Source organism: Chelmon rostratus, chromosome 15, assembly GCF_017976325.1.
Source record: "Chelmon rostratus isolate fCheRos1 chromosome 15, fCheRos1.pri, whole genome shotgun sequence".
Lineage (NCBI taxonomy): Eukaryota > Metazoa > Chordata > Actinopteri > Chaetodontiformes > Chaetodontidae > Chelmon > Chelmon rostratus.
The window spans coordinates 16,444,919-16,464,189 of NC_055672.1; the positions used below are offsets into that span (position 1 = coordinate 16,444,919).

The 19,271-nt window shown below is 45.3% G+C and overlaps 1 protein-coding gene across 1 annotated transcript; it reads left to right on the forward strand.

Moving 5' to 3' along the window:
* Positions 1-1,858: 1,858 nt before the first annotated feature.
* LOC121618594 (serine/threonine-protein kinase PAK 6) lies at positions 1,859-18,958 on the forward strand. Its single transcript, XM_041954114.1, has 9 exons — positions 1,859-1,965; positions 10,931-11,178; positions 12,609-13,271; positions 13,828-14,361; positions 15,165-15,298; positions 16,414-16,540; positions 16,625-16,750; positions 16,888-17,022; positions 17,597-18,958. Exons 2-9 carry the CDS (start codon positions 10,975-10,977, stop codon positions 17,762-17,764), a joined length of 2,091 nt encoding a protein of 696 aa, XP_041810048.1. The 5' UTR covers positions 1,859-1,965; positions 10,931-10,974; the 3' UTR covers positions 17,765-18,958.
* Positions 18,959-19,271: the final 313 nt, after the last annotated feature.

Genomic DNA, 19,271 nt, shown 5'->3' on the forward strand with positions numbered 1-19,271 from the left:
AGGCCCTGGTGATCTAACAGAAATCTTAGTTACCATTATAATGTCTTTGCATAATGAGATGCTAAAAACAAATTTACTTTATCCTGTAATTACAGAGGCAATGTATGTCTCATGTGTGGTGCACACAGAAAATATATAAAATAAATATAAAAATAAAGAAATATGAATACATTTTGCCCTTAATTTACTCATTAGTAATAATATTGTTAGGCCCAATTATAGCATAAAAGATTATGCATTTGCTGTATTTGTTTAACAAAGACTGTCAGGTTCAGTAAACTGTGTCATGAAAGCAGATAGAAGTGTTTCATTAACTGACCTTTGACCCTGCCGGTTTGCCTTTATACTGGCCAAGCAGAGATATGACTGTGGGTGCAGTAATGCCTCAGCTGAGAAAACAGGGCTGTTTTCCTGATAACCACCACTTCCTGCATACAAGACACCCATTACAAGACAGTTTTATTTCTGTCCGCAGCTCTGAACTCAGAGAAAATTGGAAAAATAAGTCATGCAAGGCAGTAAAACATAGCCAAGCCAATAAATATCTGTGACAATGAGCCTTACAAGTAAGAGTGAAAGAGAGGGAGGGGTCGTGTCTGCTATACCCCCATCAGGCAAATCAGTCATTGTTATGCAGATTGCGTCAGTGGAGCCTTTTTCACTTGAGTTTATCTGATGTGTAAGGAGGAACATCATTAAGCCTGTTATGCTGCCTTTGCATGCATCTCTCATATCAAAACGTCATGTATTACATGTATGCCCCAAATCTGGCTCACTCTGCGAGCAATTTCTGCGCGACTTGACCCTAATACATTTTCCTGCTTTGTGTCTGGTCTTAGCTGCTGTATGAATTATTCAGGAAATGATTGTGGTGAAAAGAGAGGGGAACGTTTCAGTCAAATAATGAGGATGCTAGACTGGGGCAGTGTTGTAACTTCTTCTGCTTCTTCTTGTGCCTTCATCCACAAAGATTTTTGGGTCAGAATGGACTCAAAAGAGATTGCGAGGATGAGGATTGCACCCTCTGCGGAAATAGCTACACAATGTGCCCCCCCTCCTTCCTGTCTTTACACACACAGATACAACCCCTCCCGCCATCTGCCGTCCCTGACCCTGTCACTCCATGGATAATGCATTTGACTGAACAGCAGCACACTGGGCCGACGCTGCGCCCTCGTGTTCTCATGTCAGCCACATTACGTGTAAAGGAGACAGAGGGAGAGATGGAGGGCAGGGAGGTGGATGAAAGGTATCCCAGGTGATGAGGTGTAGCTGAGCCTCTCCTCTTCTTACAGTCACTGGAAACCAGCTTTAAAAAAAGCCTCACACATGCACATGCTGCTATCAATTCTTTTGTGGCCCAATGAGGGAGTGGGAGGAGGCGGAGAAGGAGGGAAGTGATAAAGAGAGAGAGAGAGAGAGGGAAAGGGAGGTGGGAGGGAGTGTGTGTGTGAGAGAGAGAGACAGCGAGCCAGAAAAGGAGAGGGGGGGATGGAAGGAGCTGTAAGGGGCCGTGATAGTCTCTCCTCCTGGATGCTGCCTTTCCTCTTCATGGCTTTGTCCCTCCTTTGTACGGTCACCCTGTGTCCCCAGGAGCAGGCACCGCCACGCGGACCAGCACTCAGCCACGGATCCCGGGATGAATCAGCCCCAACAAAGAGCCTTTGAGATGGCAGCGTGTGCTTCTGCCTGGAGGGAGGAACGCATCAGGCTTTCCCAGGCAAGCGGCAGCCTGCAGTGTGCGCTTGCTTGAGAGCCAGCCCTCCTCGTCGTTGTGTGTACGAGACAGAGAGGGAGAGAGAGAGGGGGAGAGAGAGGGAGAGCGTGTACGTCCGTGTGTGAGTGCATGTGTGTGTGAATGTGAGTGAGCGGCGTATAACAGTGTATGTGAGCGTGTGTGTGTGCGCACTCTGGCTTCCAATCCTTCCTGGAGGAGAGAGGCTCTCCTCTTCACTAGACGGCAAGGTAAGGGGGATGACTGATTTATTTTTCCCCTCTTCTAACAATGATTTATCCCTCCAGAACCCCGTTTCCTCTCTCCACGGCGAGGACAGTGGGGTAAAGAGGGGTTGGGGGGATTGGAGGAGGAAAAGAAGCTTAACGTCATTGATAAAGAGCAGGCTAGTGTTTGCCGTCGGTACGCATCAGCCGTGGTGGAGGGAGAGAAGAAGGAGGTGGAGAGGCTTGTGAGCAGAATGCAGTGCAGCCAGGTGGTGATGTGGGGGAGAAAGAGGGAAGACATAGAGGGTTGCTGGATGTGCTCGGTGATGGACTGCATCTCAAAAGAGGAGCCTTCACCTTCTGCTCACCCCTCCTCCTCAAAAATCCCCACATCCCCTTTCTCTCTGTGCCTCAGTCGCTCCCGTCCTCAGCCTCTATTTCAAGGAAGGGGATGCAACAATACCCAAAAATGTTGCCTGTCTCGAGACGGATCACACTTGACAGATACAGACTGTGCCATCGCTGTGGGCACTGTGGACAGAAGCTTCCTGTTCTTACCATTGTGCATTCTTGTGTGTGTAGGAGTTCTCAGGTGATCCTTCTGGTCCTACTAGTGCACGAGGATTCAAGCTGCTACTGTATGTACACACTTCAGTAGATGGATGCCATGAGAAAACAGGCACTGGAGGCTGGAGGAGGCTGGCATGTGATGTATTTTTGTTGCAACGTTTTCTTTCGATCGGTAAATCATTAGAAAACCTGTTTAGAGGCTTGCATAAGAGTGGGAGGCTATGTTTGAACTGTGCTCCGGTTGACTCTGAATTTCAAATATGAAAGTCTATTAGTCTCTCTGTTGGATGCTAAATCCCCAGAAAAAATCAAATCAATTCAAGACTAAGGTGTTTTAAAGAAGTGCATAGCTTTCAGTTTTAGTCCAATGCTTTAGCATGGCTAATGACAGAATCACAACATTCATGCACCTGCTTAAGGGCTGCAACTACACCTGTTTTTATGGAGACATACGCTGCAAGTGATCGACGCAGAGGACTTTCATAGTTTCATAACTCTGATGATGATGTAACTGAGGCTCCGCAATTCTTAAACTACCATGTGTTTGTGTCTAAGGTTACTCATTGATATTCAAGGGGGAGGGAGAGGGTAGAGGAGGTGACAGAAAAGGTCTCTTTGGTGCATGCAGGGACACTAAGAAACATACACACACACACACACACACACACACAGCTGGACATCTGCTTCACTGAGGGTGAATGTGTACACTCGGGCGTCCTCTGAAGACGTTCATTTTTTGGAGGCCGTCTCATGTCGCCCATCTTACTTTCACGCTCTCGCAGACTTGCAGTGCAACCCAAACTGGCAGCACAGACTCTTGTACATGTACTGGGACGCTGGAGGGACAGAAAGTGATATGGACCTCCCTCACACGCATGTGAACACAGCACGCAGGTGTAGGTGGCACATGCCCGTCGTGTGCCCTGACTGTTTTCAGGAATCTCGTGCCATGTCCATGTCAGCCGAAGGAGGGCGGGACAACGTGCATTACCAGCTTAGCATCGCCGCTGGCCATGAGACGTCAAGCACTAAGGATTAAAACAGGCTCTGAGTCCAAATTAGGACAGCATGCCATGATTCCCCTCTCTGGGCTGAAACAGCACCCATGCTGGGTGACAGAGGAGGGCAGCAGAGCCGGTGCAGATTGATACCATAAAGGAAGCCGAGGTTAAAAATGGTTGGCGCTTTGTCCCTGGGAGAGACACGCTGAGGCCTGGGCTAAAAAAATATAAATCAAAGCTTTCATAAGCACATGCGCGTACAGTAAAGCCTGCACTGAGGCCCGGCGCATCAATAAATTAGACCCAAGAGAGAAGAGTTGGACTCGTACCATTGGTCCAGGCTGATCATACATCTCTATGAGCACAGCGTCAAATTGTTCAAAGCACTTGTGAGAGCCAAGAGGATCTTTAATTAAACAGAGTGTTGGTCAGTGCTGCATTTCCCTCCTCTCCTGACTCCAGCCCCGAGTATTCATATTGTTACTTTGCATGGAGAAGCATACTTCCTGAGTAAAGAGTGTGTTTTTCTACTGATGTGTCAGCATCAATAGAACATCCCATAAAAGCCCCAGGACACTAGAAGTGTTGCTTTTACAATGTCATTATGTTAAGGTGTTTGAAGTAGATAGAGACTATAGCTTTTACTGCGCATTTATGTCCCCGCTCCTCGCTGCAGGGCAGAACAAACCAGTTTCTCTCATCTGGGAGAATCAGCGCCGATATGCTAGGCGACAGAATGATGTATGTGCAACTGTCCTGTCCTCAAATCCCCTTTGCCTTGGCTTGTTTACTGCAAACAAAGCTGCCCAAGATGATGGAGAAACGGGGTTACATCTTCAGGACGGAGAGGGCCACCATCCACAACACTGCGCCACCAAGTTAGAGCAAATAAACACGAGAACGTGACTTTTCAGGGCAGACACTTTCAGTCTATGTCCATCTATTCAGCAACTTTATCCTTTTCATTTTCCGAGCTCTCGCTTTTTCCCTTTCGTCTCCTCCCTCTCTCTTTCTGCCACTAGCATCTGAGTGTGCAGTCTCTCCTTTCCTCCCCCCGCTCCCCCCGTGTCGACCTCTCATTTCTTGTTTCCTCCTGTCAATATTAACACAGGACTGATGTGCACTCCTGCGCAGATGTCTGCCCTTGAAGAGCTGACAGCCCCCATCATATTTTAGCGTACGCTTCCGATCCAGAGGTTTTTCTTACTCATTCAGCGCATGAGAAAATGATGGACAAGCTCTTTGATTTTTTTTTTTTACTTTCGCAGAGATGCAGTGCTCTGTGATTTCCTACTTGCACTACTTCATACAGAGGGTTGAGTGAAACTACACATGATGCATCGCTGCAAGTTATGTGACATTTTGAAATACCCTAAGATATGTCACTATCAATGAACTCTCTGTGTGAATGTGGGTCATCCACGCTTAATGTCCTATTTTACTAACTGAAATGTAAATGCAGAAAATGGAAATTTTGCCTCTGATAGTTTTTAACATAATAATAATAACACACTCTCTGCACCTTCGCCTCCTTTTGGTACTTTGCTTTTCATAAATACTGAAATGAGTCTAAAACAGTCACTTCACATGCCCTTGGGCACGCTCTACATTGTGTCCTTAACCCTGAGTGGAGCTTTTATTAGAGATACAAATACATCGAGGACTGAGAAAGTTGTTTGACCACTTTGGAAAACTGGCACACATCTTCACCTGCACTTTTTTCTTAGCTCCCGTGCAATTTCATGCTCAACCTATATTTTCCATGGATTGCTTTTTTACATATTAATTTTCAAACAAGACTAAGTGTCTGAAGGCAGACTAATGGCTCTGTGGGGCTGTTATCACCTGGGCACCGTCAAGTGAAAGGAAATAGTGTCTATTTGATTATAATTTAAGGGTAATTTAACTTATAAATTAAATCAACAAGACCAAGAACCGACAGCTATGCTAGCAGCCTTATGAGGCTGCACTAAGACACAGTCATGCTTTGAGATAAACAGAAAGATCACCATAATAACATGCTCAAAATAACAGTGCTAACATGCTGATGCTAAGCAGGTATTATGTTCATCATCTTAGTTCAGCATGTTTGTATGTTACTATTTGCAAATTAGCAGAAAACGCACAGTGCAGCTGAGGCCAATGGGAATGTACTTATTTGTGCATGTGCATGTGTATGTATTTGCAGGGAAAGATTGCATTTCATCCTAAAGGAGACATGAATTTGTGTACCACATTTCAAGACAATCCATCCAGTAATTTTTGAGATCTTTCAGCAAGAAAACGGAGCTGTGAACGTCATGGTGGTGCAGTGGCAAATGTCAGGGATCGCCAGTGTCAGTAGGATTGAACTTCTGGGGACCATGAATGTCTTGCAAAAATTCATGGCAATCCATCCTGTAGTTGAGATATTTCAGTCTGGACCAAAGTGGTGAACCGACTGACCGACCAGCCGACATTGCCATCACTAGCTGCAGCCACATTTGCACAATGAGGTGACTTTACAGAGACAGTGCATGTGTACCATTCTTGTCATTCCTTGTATTTCAAGTGCTTTGTCGTGCATGATGTATCGGCCTACTAGCATGAAATATGCATGGCAGCAGCGTGTTATTCCATGTCATTGAATGCAGCTTATTACATCACTTGTCATCTTCTATTGACAATCCCTGCGTGTCTGCAGAGGTGACTTCAAAGAGAAAGCAGACATCAACTTAAATCATAAACACTGCTATTGTACTGTCCGGTCACGTCCAGCGCTTGTGTCCCTTTCTCATGTCCTCAGATAGTGTGTGTATGTGCATGTGTGTGTTTTACAAAGCGCAAGGAAGAGATGACCAACCAAGACACCCCCCACCCTCCCCTCACCTCCCCAGTGAGGCAGTCTCATTACACTCAAAGGGCAGAACGGTCATCATAATGAAGCTGATAGAAGAGCAATCTCTAAGCCCCCCACACTGCACTGCAGAGTCCAAAAACAGCAGTTAAGAGCTTGATGCTGCCACTATGAAATAGATGTAGCTCCCTGTAATTCAGTATGGCTGGATTATGCCTCTACATGCATTGACAAACACAAAAAGAGGATTACCTCATCTCCATCGTCTCCCACCCTCACCTCACTATTTGACATGAATCCTGTACAAAATAAACACGCGTCTGACGCTGGTGGTGGTGGTGGGGCGCATGATGTGTCCTAAAATTAGATCAGTGAAGGACTGAACTAATCCTGCGAGCACAGTCACCTGCGCACTCACTACATTTCTGCATGCATGCCAACAAAAAAGATAGAAGGAGAAATCAGGGCAAATAGGGAAAAAAAAATCATTCAACAGAGCTCGGAGCACTAACATCGAGCAAATCCAATATCTCTCTTATCTCTCGATCCCCTCCCACTCATCCACAACTCCTGCTCGGGGTGATTTGAACATGAGAGGAATGCGAGCATGTCCTCTTCTCTTCTGTCGTGTTGGCTGCAGGAAACATACGGATTGCCCGGGCTGCATTTCTGCATGGCATGAGAGGCCCGGCCGCCTCGCCAGGTGAAGAAGCTCTGTTCAGTTGTAGGGTAAAGCTGTGATTGCATCTTCCTTTTGAGCCTGGACTAAGGATGTATCGCTGTGATCAAGTGGCAATTCTGCAGAGAAAATGGGATCTATTTGCATATTTTACACAATTTGTATCCTCCACCATTGTTTTTTAAAGGTTTGTGTTGAGTCAGACTTCACAAGCTGACTTGCCACAAGCTCTATGCTCATGTGATTTTCGGTGAGTAAGACTTTATTTCTCAGTGACGTGATTTGTGGATTTTCAGGTCATGCGTTTGGATCCATTTAATTTTTTTGCGCCTGCACACAGTTGTAGAATTGGAAATACCAAATGTAGCACAATTTCGGAGTGACCTCATCCTCTTTGGCGCTTTATATCCCTGACAGCAGCTGGCTTAGTTTTGCCTCAGCACTTTGATAGATTCAAGACAAGCCACTGAGGCATAGGGTCAAGTCCCTGCAGTTTAGAGGGATGTGACCAGAAAGCGTGATTATGCACTGTGCAACTTCAGCTCTGTGCATACTTATTATACGACAGGCTTAGAAATCAATAGCATATTGTTATCAAGACAGTCATAAGCTTCGTGGAGTCAGAGAGGTCAATATAAGGCCAGTTGCATGTGATTAAAGCTTGTAAATCAATAATTGCATCAACTTTTCAATTCATTTTGCCTGGGCATGAATCAACACAGTGTGTGTGTGTGTTTCTACTTGCCTCTGTATCACAGTGCTTAATCTGTATCTCCAGAGTCTTCAAAGGGGAACTGTGTTCGAAGATGAATAATGAATGCTGTGATATGCTCTCCTCTCTGTTGCTTTTTGAACTGATGGATCTCCATAAAACACCATGCAAAGCAGCTGTCCTATTTGGGCTTGTATTGCCCCATTATTACTGGCAGTGGAGGACTCTAGCAGTTTGCATTTGACTCATGAGTAAATATTGATTGATCTGCTTGTAGAAGGATACATGAGCGCTGTGTGTAAATATTTGTTCAGGCGATGCCAACATCTGCACGTTGAACAGCTATCTAAGCAGATAGTCTCTAAGGCAGCGGAAAAAAAACAAAACAGAGATTCCAGTCATCTGTTTTGCAGCTTGTTTTCTCAGGCCGTCATTATTCTAAAAGCAGATACAATTGGTGGTTAAAAGCCTTTCTGTGTCTGAAGGAAGGAAACTGGGTCCCTGTCTCTCTAATACACCCAGGTCTGACTCTAATCTTGGTCCTGACTCCTCTATCTCCACCCCTGAGAGGCCTCACACCATAATGTCCCTGTCAGGTAGAATTAAAGTCCTTTGCAGCACCACAATATGTTTATAGGGAGAGCACAGAGTGACACGCTTATGCAACACTTAGCATATTAGCCTTGTGATTGAATTATCTTTGGAGGGTGACACCCCCCCCACTCCCTTTGTCCTTACCCCACATTCCTATAGGGGCAGGTTCAGCTGATGTGACCAGTGGGCCTGACCCCCTTCTACCCTCTGGTGACGCGGCGGCCCGAGTGGTGTGTGGTAGTTACTGATACGGCTCATAACAGGCATCGCTGATGCCGATTAAAGCCGTGCTGGTCTGAGGACGGAGGTGGAGGGAGGAGAGGCTGCTAGCACCATCGCCTGCTGAGATGGGACGACTGCAAAACTCATTTACTCAACTCCCACCATTTCACAGTGCATGATGGGAGATTGTATCTGATATTCTAGGGGCATCTTCTAGGCTTCTGCATCGGTCACATACATCAGGGCCTTGAAATGCAACATTCTGCTATAACAATCAAGACGAAGAGTCTGCAATCATGCTAGTGGCTGTGTGAGGCTGTGCTCAGGCACAGTGGTGCTTTGAACTTAAATGTTAGCATCCTATCATTTGATAATTAGCAGGATGCCTCTGACTGCAGGTCGCTACTTGTTGGTAAAAATGTAAAAGAACTGCATGCAGTAGAAGGCATGGCTGAAATGTCTGTGAATTTTTCCAACTGTTCTCATTTTGACATTGAAAACTACTGAGCCTAAATGGAAGATGTGAAATGATTTGGAAGTGCAAACTCTTTCTGTATTTTTTGACTTTGGCTGCATGCACCCCAGCTCTCTTTACTTTTCTTTGGTTGAGTGCAATGCTGTTTCCCCTGTTCCACTAATTAACAGCACATACAAAGTAAAGCTGAGGTTTATGGGAATGTCATTAGTTTTGTAAGTTTGTGGTCATAAATTAAGTATTGGACTGATTTTTAAAATGTGACCTGATGATGGCGCTAAATAAAAGATAAGGGGATCAAAGTTATTACAGCTCATACTGTAATACTGTGATAATGAGGCAGGCTTAGCTGACCAGTGGGCCTGACCCCCTTCTACCCTCTGGTGATGCATTGGGGCAAGTGGTGTGTGGTAGTTACTGATAAAATCTCATTACAGCCATCGTTGATGCAGTTTAGAGCTGTGCCATCCAGTTGTCAAGATATATTAATAAAAAATATAAACCTCAGGATGCGACTAAAGGAAAAGTCAGTGATCAACCAAAGTCATCTGAGAACCATGCCAATTTATTAAGTAGGTGGGATACTTAAAACCGAAATCTCTAACCTGATGATGGCAATAGACGAAAAGGCACAGCATCACCAAAGTTATTAGAATGTATCCTGTAGTGACCTTGAACATCTGTAGCAAATTTAACGGCAATCTATCCGCTGGTTGTCAAGGGATTTCAGTAAGGACCAAAGTGGTGAACCGGCTGACCGAAATTGCCATAAGTAGCCATTAGCACGGCTAAAAAAGCTAAACTTTCCTCACAGCCGTAGCCACAGTTACACAATGGGTGACTTTACAGAGGCAGCAGATGTGTGCCGTTCTCCGACATTCCTTGTGTTCCAAGCGTTTGTCATGCATGGTGTACCAGGCCACGAGCATGAAATATGCATGGCAGCAACGTGGTATTTCATGTCGTTGAATGCAGCTTATTACGTCACCCCTCTCTTGTCCTGTCATGGAACAACCAGCAGACCAACATTGCCATCCCTAGAGCCACGTTGCTAGCATGGCTAGTCGGAACATCCACCATACCGTGAGCTACATGAAACAGTATTAATACTAATCATCAGACTTAAATTTGAGTGATTATCTCCCAGTACAGCTGTGCAGCTGAGGAAATGAGATACATGAAATGTATTTAATTATTCCCCTACACTTGAATGGAAAATAAAGCTTAACATACAGTTAACCCGGGTTAGTGGCTCACCAAATGTAGGACCATCCATCCCAGGATTAAGTGGTTACCCTCCCTGCAATCAAGGGCACACAGGCTACTAATTAGGATTGGATGTGAAAGGGTTATAAAGGGTTTATGAAGGATAGCCTGCCTTAGTATATTTGTGTTTGTGTAAATGTGTGTATGCATGAGTGTGTGTCAGTATCTGTGTGTTGCACTCCTTGCCCTGCTAATGCACTGAAAGCCTGTGGGCGCTGGCCAGCCCGGCCGCGTGCTCATCAGTAAAATGGCACAGAGGATGAATAAGCCTTAATTGACCAGATATCCTTCATTACACATGTGCTTATAAATCCATCCACTCCCCTTGGAGCCATATCTCAGAGGCACAAGCTCGTGACAGCCAGCAAGGCAGCGCGGGACGTACACATCCCAGGCACGGAACAGCTTTTAGATGAGCCATTTGAACATTGTCTCTCACATGGAGGGCTCATCTGTTGTCAGAATTTTATATGAATATACCTGGTGTCAGAATAGATAGAGAGTGGTCCGTCAGTGGCAACATCTACTAGAAGAGATTTGCTTATATTCAAAAGTCAAGATTACAGATACTTGAGCATGTGCTGTATGTAATGCTGAGTGCAGTTAATTAAAGGCTGAATGCTTTTCTCTACAGGGACATTTTGAAGCGGGCAAGCTGTCGCCCTTGTGGACCTGAGAATGTTTCGCAAGAAGAAAAAGAAGAGGCCTGAGATATCAGCGCCCAAGAACTTTGAACACCGTGTCCACACCTCATTCGACGCCAAGCATGGCTGCTTTGTAGGCCTGCCGACCCAATGGCAAAGCCTAATAGAGAACCTGCGCAGGCCCAAACCCATGGTGGACCCTTCCAGGATCACAGAGGTGGAGCTGAGGCCAAAGAAGGTACACCACACTCTCCGTTCAACTCTTTGCTGATCCTTTGATCTTACATCGAGCTGATCACTAATGACTAGCATACCGTTCAACTGGCCCTCATTAAGCTATCATCATGTGTTGTCATTCTAAAAGTTTAGCTTTTCACTCTCAGAGCGACTGATGCATAAACATGCAGCTAGTTTTATTGACGCAGAAGAGTCCTTTGGTGCTGCAGAGGGATTCTGCTGTCTCAGAAAATGCCGTAATCCTCTGATGACAATGTGGAAGAAAGGCCTGCTCCCCTCCCCATCTTTTTGCTTTCTTATCTATCACGGGGCTTGGCTAATGACCCTGCTGTGTACACTGACTGTACAATGTTGAATACTCAGAGGGGCCGCAAGATTTATTACTCCATGCAGGCAATTAATAACAGTCCATGTTGCCTTCCCACAGATGTCAAGCAGAAAGGATAAAAAATGCAGGTACAGCAATGGAAATGCCAGTGAGTGATAAAGGTTGCAAATCTAAGGATTTCTACGCTTCATGGAGCACACTGTCGACACCGTTTGTGACCCTCTAGGAAAAAAATGGAGAAAGCACCAACATTTCATTAATGCCCTGAGGTGATTATTGCTGATCAATGTCAGAACCATCGTGTCAGCATTTAGGCCAGGTTTATGGTTTTAATAGTGTCATCAAGATGAAGACAAAACATATGAATGAAAACACAGCAGATTTCAGATGATCTCTCTGAACAGGAAAAGAGAAAAATGTGATGTGATATCTGAAAAAAAAGTGTCAATTTCAAACTATTATTATAGCATCTTCTAAAATAGGATATCTCACCTGCCATTCTCTCCTCTCTGAGAGGTGCTGCAGTAGGTGAAATGTCATCTGACCTCTACCCCCTGTGCAGATGTAATGGCGCCGTACCAGAGAAACAGGAGAGGCTGTTGACTGGCTGTGAACTGAACATGACTCTACTCTGAGAGTGACTAACGAGCCACCGTGCACTCTCTCTTACAGTTGCAACAGTAACACTATTCTGGCAAAAGATCTTAAGTTTGATGATTTTCTGTCAGGGCAAGTCTAGGCCCTTTGCCTTTGCATGCCTGCTAACTATGCATACCAAGGGACAGATCACAGGAACACTTATGTGTAATATCTGAATTTTGCAACATATAAAACAGGCAACTTCTTTGTAGTGTGTCTCTTGAAACATTTGCTTGGTATATTTGTCAGTGTATTGTCAGGATGAGCCACTGGGGAAATGATTTAAGCCTGTCTCTGTCTTTGAAGAATGACAAAGATGTCCTTTACAGTTTCTCAAGTCTAAATTTAACTTGCCTTTGAGCAATGATTATGTCACCCTCATTATTCCTTTCAGTCTGAAATCTTTCTATAATGTGATCATGGCATGCACAATGTGATAAAGATGAACGCCTCTCCGCTTTCAGACCATTGTGCGTGGGAGCATGATCGGTCACGGAGACTACATCGCAGCCATGATCAATGATATGAGCCGTCTGTCTGTGACCAGCTCCAACTCGCTGAGGAAGAGCAGCCCCTCAGCCAGGAAGAGGGCCCAGTCTCTGGGAAGGCTGGGGGAAGTGAACGAGGGAGACCCTTACCAGTACGAGGGCCTGACCCAGGATGACGAGGACGACGAGAATGTGGGTCAAGACGAGTGGAGGGACAAGGCCAGGAACATCCACAGTGAGACCAACACGCCCTACTTGGGCATGAAGAAGAGCATCACTCTGCAGCCCAATGGGATCTTGCCGAAGGCGAAGTCCACCTATGAAGTCAGCGTCAGCTCCCTGGAGGGACCCTCGCAACCGATTCAGTCCCAGAACGTCCCAGTGCTAAGTCACGGGACTTACATGAGCGGAGAGGTGGGCAGCCCTCAGGAGAGAGTGATATGGAAGAGAGATTTCCAGCTGCCTAGGGGAATGCCGCCAAGTCAAAGACCTATAGCCTGTTTTTACAGCCCAGCTATGACTGTGCAGCAGCCCCATGGAGATCAAGCCACGGTCCCCACGGAGCTCCGGCCCAACCTACCGATGTACATGCACCCTCAGAACAGCCCCGGGAGGCCGTTCTCCTCCTATGACCTGAAAGTAAGCCCGACATTATGGTACTTTCTTTGTGGCCATTAATTTCACTGATCATACATTATTCACAGATTACACAATATATGCATATTTGTGCTAATGTTATGTACATCATTATTATTAGTACTTGGCATGTTTTTGAATGAGCTCTGAATCCATTAAATACACATTTTTTGTCAAAATATCATTGGGGATTATTTTCATGCTTAGGTTGTGGAAACTTTAGTGTGGCAGCATCTTGACTGGCTTTTCACTCAAGATGATTAAAGTTGAGGTTGAGTGCTTTATTTAATTCCAGCATTAAAATATGAAATGTGGGTTTAAAGTGCCCGTGGGGTTGTAAAAGTTGAGAAATGGTGTGTTTGGCAAGATCTCAGGGAGACACTTGGGTCCATATAGCAACATCTTTACATGGGTCATATCAGGTGAAGCGGTTGCAAAGTGAGAGTGAAGGACTTGATTTACATTCACTTTTACGCAGGTCTTGAACCAAAGGCAGGCGGCCAACTCTCTTTCAGCCGTCTCCCTTAATGCTCTTCACCCTTTTTCTCTTATCATGCAGGCAGAGTCGGCAGTGAGGTACCACTCCAGCTTCCTGCCCACTGGCAACAGCAGTCCTCTTGTGGGTGGCATCAGACCGCAGCGGACTGTGCGCTCCTCAGCTAGCTACACGCTGGGCCTGTCACCTAACATGGGACTGAGGCCCAATGGGCCTGACCCCTTCCTCAGACACTCTGGGTGCCCCAATCCTCCCTACCCCCGGCAAGACAGCCCTTCCCAACCTCGACCCTCCCCGACAGGTTCACTAGCCACCAGTCCTCCAGGCACCTGCTCCCCTGCCTTCAGACCCCCACAACATCCTTCACCCAGGCCACCACCAGACCCACCCAAGGTGACCCATGAACAGTTCAAGGCGGCCCTGCAGATGGTGGTAGACAAGGGTGATCCAAGGTCTTACCTGGAGAACTTTGTGAAGATTGGGGAGGGCTCGACAGGGGTGGTGTGTATTGCTACAGAGAAGCACAGCGGCAGGCAGGTGGCGGTGAAGATGATGGACCTGCGGCGGCAGCAGAGGAGGGAGTTGCTCTTTAACGAGGTACAGAATCCAACTAAGTACACTAGCAACACACAACACGTTCAAGGTCACAGCAACAGATTTGAGGATTCAGGCTTGCTATTCTTTGCGGGCCTGGCATTTAAAGGATAATCACCCTTTATTTCAACCTGTTGTATTTCCCATACATGTCACAATTGTGGCTCTATGGGTGATGCTAACTTTGCAATTGCCCCCTTTGTAGTAGAGAGTCAGGGAAATGAGGACTCAGACTAATCAACATACATGTGGGTAAGCTGCAGGAGCTTGCCCAGTTATATGTTGTCTAATTCTAGTCCTTATTTCCCAAATCTCTACAACAGAGGTGGTGCGTGCAAAGTTAGTATGACCCATGCAGTCAGAATAGCCACATTCATGGGAAATATGTTAGTTTAAACAAGCAAGAATTTTCCTTTAATGTTTACTCACCTCAATGATTTTTTCACATTTTACAAGTTTAGTTTGCTCGTCACTGGGAGTGTGTTCAACCTGTGAAAATGGTTGTGTGATGTCTTCTGTTGCTCTGGAGGGAGCTGTCTACACCCTGAGGGTTATCTTGGCTCAGGCTCGGAGATGTTGAAAGATGTGGGTGTTTACCAGGCAGAATCTCTAATGAAAGACACTATTGAGTCGGATAGTGAGAGCGTGATCCATACTAAAGAGGAAACGGCTTCTTTTTCAAATCTGTCTCTCACAAGTTTCCTAACTTTATGGAAGTGCGCCAGATTGCATGACTAGACCTTTGATAGTGGAGAACCAAAATATGGCCACATTATGTCTCTAAACATTTTGTTTTTCTGCTGCAGGTGGTCATCATGAGGGACTATCAGCACAGGAACGTGGTGGAGATGTTTAAGTCAGCCTTGGTGGAGGAGGAGCTGTGGGTTATCATGGAGTACCTGCAGGGCGGAGCGCTGACCAACATCGTGTCTGAGACCAGGTACAAGCACCTCCAAGAGATCATCTTGGTTCCTCTTAAGAAAGCTGCATTGGTGCGTTCTGTTTAGTTATGATATCATCTTTCATAACTAAATCAACCACAAGGGGGTAGTGTGGTACTGACTGGTGAGTGATCTGATACCAGCAGCACAAAGACTCAAAGACTGTCATTCAGCCCCCTCTCTTACTCCAAGCCAGCTGCTTGTGTCTGGGGAAAACAAATAATTCAATAACATAATTGAATATGTGCATGTTTATATGCCATGTGGAAAGTCAATTTTGGTTGAAAATTTGATTTCCTGGTCACACTGATCAGTAGCGCATGTATCAAAAATAAGGAAAGCAACCAGCGGCAGGGAGTTGAATATGGTCGGGGGGGGGGGTATTTGTTCTGAGCTGTCCGTTTATTTTATATTATTCACTGATGGTTGTCTCGAACTCCGGAGGTTGACCCCAGGGTTAGATCGCTCCACTGAAACGAATGAAACAATTCTCTGAAGCCAAATGACATATGACAAATGAGCCAGCTGTCACAGCCACAGTTTGTCAGACACTGAGATGATCAGTATATCGACAGAACAATCAAGAATAAGGGTCCTTTGCTTCTTCTGCTTTTCTTGGATCAACCATTTTTTAGGCTCATTAAATTCTCATTCAGAGCCTCAACTGCCTCATTAATGCAGGAAGTTTTTTTTCTAACATAGTTTTAGATCTGTCTTTTAAATATGATGTGAATCACCAGAGTACAGCACTCTGTTATGTAATTAGTACCATATGTTCATTTTTGTGTTGTTTTCAGTTGGCTCCTGACCTTGCTTGCTGTTTGGATATAGCTGTTTTCCTTCTGGCTCTTATATCTTTATGCTGCACTTGTAAAATACTGCAGTCAAATTAGTATCTCAGAGGAATGAGCGTGTTTTGTGGGTCATTCTGCTGAGTGGGAGTTGTTGCTTCGAACCCTGCGCTCCTCATCGTTTCCTTTAATGTGCTGTGAATCATGAGTTTCAACTTTGTCAGCTGTTGATTTGTCGCAACTCGTAAAGGAGACGTGTGAAATGTTAATGTAAAATCTGTTGGCGTGTGTCTAAACTTGTGTGTGTGTGTGTTATCCTGCAGGCTGAGTGAAGAGCAGATTGCCACAGTGTGTGAAGCTGTTCTGCAAGCCCTGGCCTATCTCCATTCACAGGGAGTCATCCACAGAGACATCAAGAGTGACTCTATACTACTCACATTAGATGGAAGGGTATGATATGTTCTTTCTTTCTTCCTTTCTTTCCATTTTTCTTTCACTATTTTGATATTCCGGTCTTTTTCTTGCTCCCCACAGGTCAAGCTTTCAGACTTTGGCTTCTGTGCTCAGATCAGCAAAGACATCCCTAAAAGGAAGTCTCTAGTGGGGACACCCTATTGGATGGCTCCTGAGGTCATCTCCAAATCACCATATGGCACTGAGGTGAGGAGGCGCACATTCACATGCACTCGTGCTGAGAAACAGTGGTGATCACTCTCACATAGCGTACGTAAATGCCAACAGTGGCGATCTGCGCCGTGAGATCTGTCACATAATTTAATTGTGTGATGGTGCACCAGGTGGACGTTTGGTCAATGGGTATCATGGTGGTGGAGATGGTGGATGGAGAGCCCCCATATTTCAGTGAAACCCCTGTAGCAGCGATGAAGAGGCTGAGGGACGAGCTGGCTCCTACTGTGCGGAATGTCAGCCAGGTATGAGAACAGACAGACATGCTCACAGACACTCACATCACTTTCTATGTGCTGCATTTTTAACCATGCTAGCAGCGTGTCGCTCTATTGGTCCACCACTTTGATCCAGGCCGATATGTCACAACAATTATTGAATGGATTAACACTAAATTTGTTGCAGATATTCACGCCACCCTCTGTAATAACTCTCAGTTTTTCTGCAGCTGCATTATCAGATCCAATTCTTTGGTTTATGACTAAATACTTGAGCCTGTTGACATATTGCTATCAAAACACTATTGTACCCACACACAGTCTCACAGAGCCACCAGCATGGCTGTGGACTCCTTTGAAAGATAAAAATATGACTGACAAATGAATTACAATACCTTGATATGATATAAAATGAATTCCATCTTGACGCGTGTATTGTCACTTCTGGTTTCTCAGATGTAAGACAGTACTTCTCATGAATTCTACTGCTTCTTGTGCAACTTGTGATCTTCACAATAATTGTAATTAATGTATCAAAATAACCACTGCAATGATTTATTGCAGTACATATATATATATACACTTTTGCTCTCTGGTCCAGATCTCCCCAGTTCTAAAAGACTTCCTGGACCGGATGCTGACCCGGGACCCCCTAGAGCGGGCAAGCGCCACTGACCTGCTGGAGCACCCTTTCCTGCTGCAGAGTGGCTCACCTCAGTGCCTGGTCCCACTGGTGGAGCAGTACCGCAAGCGCATGTCCCGTTGCTGACCCCATGGGACTCCCGCTCCCCTACACCCACCTTCAGTCTGACCTGCCCAGGCCTCGGACGAGGACCAGCACCGGGGTCCGACTCCTCTAGCACCCAAGCCAACGGGCGACCAGCTCCAGAGAAGTAGACCCAGGCAGCATGTTGCTGCCAGGGTGATGGCGGCAGGATGGCAAGTTTGGTTGACAGACACCGCATGGTCTTGGGCATGAGAGAAGCACTTTAGGAGTGAGTTAAAGGCAGCATGCAGTTCCTCACCTCTCAACTCGGTTTGATCCGAATATTGATTGGCTTCCTGTAACATTCAGTGGGATTCAACACAACATGGTGCATATCAACTGATAGCAAAAAACAATACTCCATGTAACTATATGTAATGAACATGTGTTACTCTAAAGATCCTTTATAGTGTTCATAGTGGGCATTATGCTTGCCATGTAAAGCTTATAAAGCTGGTGTTAGGCTCAAACCACAGTAGCTCATTGTGACAATACTAAGGAAGGATAAAGTTACCTCTGCACACACACACACACACACACACACACACACACACACACACACACACACACACACACACACTCCCTGTTGTGGAAACTCGACAACAACCTGGTCAGTACACTCCAGAAACACTGGCAGTAGACTCTTTGCATGGCCAAATGGAGGCACACCTGGCCTGATGTGAATGCTTGAATATGTACCAAACTGGGATGTGAAAGACAATTCTCCTTCATTAGCATAATAAATGGGTAGATGAAAGCCCAGCTGCTACTATTGGGCTATTGGAAAATCACCAGTACCATATTCCTCTTTTTCGTATTTATTCTTTATTTCCAAAAGGTGTTGTGGGTTGTTTGTATGATGTGAAGTTGCAAATAAGGTTTCATTACTAAGTATGGACTTGAAACATAAGCAGATGAATTAATAATGTAAATAAAACTGAATATTAGATCCTTATACAGTACCTGCTGATCTACTGCAGTAAATTATAGAAGATGAATTCAAAATTTTACTTTACTGAAATGTGAGTGTATAGTTGCGTGTATGTGTGCATGCGTGTGCGAGCACACGGGCACATGGATGTGTGTGAGGTGACATCTCAGTGTTCGCGTCTGATACAACCCTCTTTGTATTGAAAACCACAAGATGTGTGTGTCACTCCTCAACAAGATGTGTATGACTGTATTTGCATTTGTTTGCCTAGACAAAGCACACAGGCCTGGCATGTGATGCTGCAGGACGTCCACCTGCTGAACACTTTGCACATAGTCTTTGTATTCTGACACGGATACATGTCGACACGTTTCATGTATTTCTATCTCTGTGTGGATCATTCATGAAAAAGAGAATTACACATTTTAATTTTGTATAAATCAATAAATGATACATACTGAATCAGAACTCGTCCGATGCCGCATTTTCCTCATTCGCACACGCACGCATGCATGAATACAGGTTGAAGAGCTGTGAGTATTTATTAGGTATTCAGCGTGAATCATACATTGCACAGTC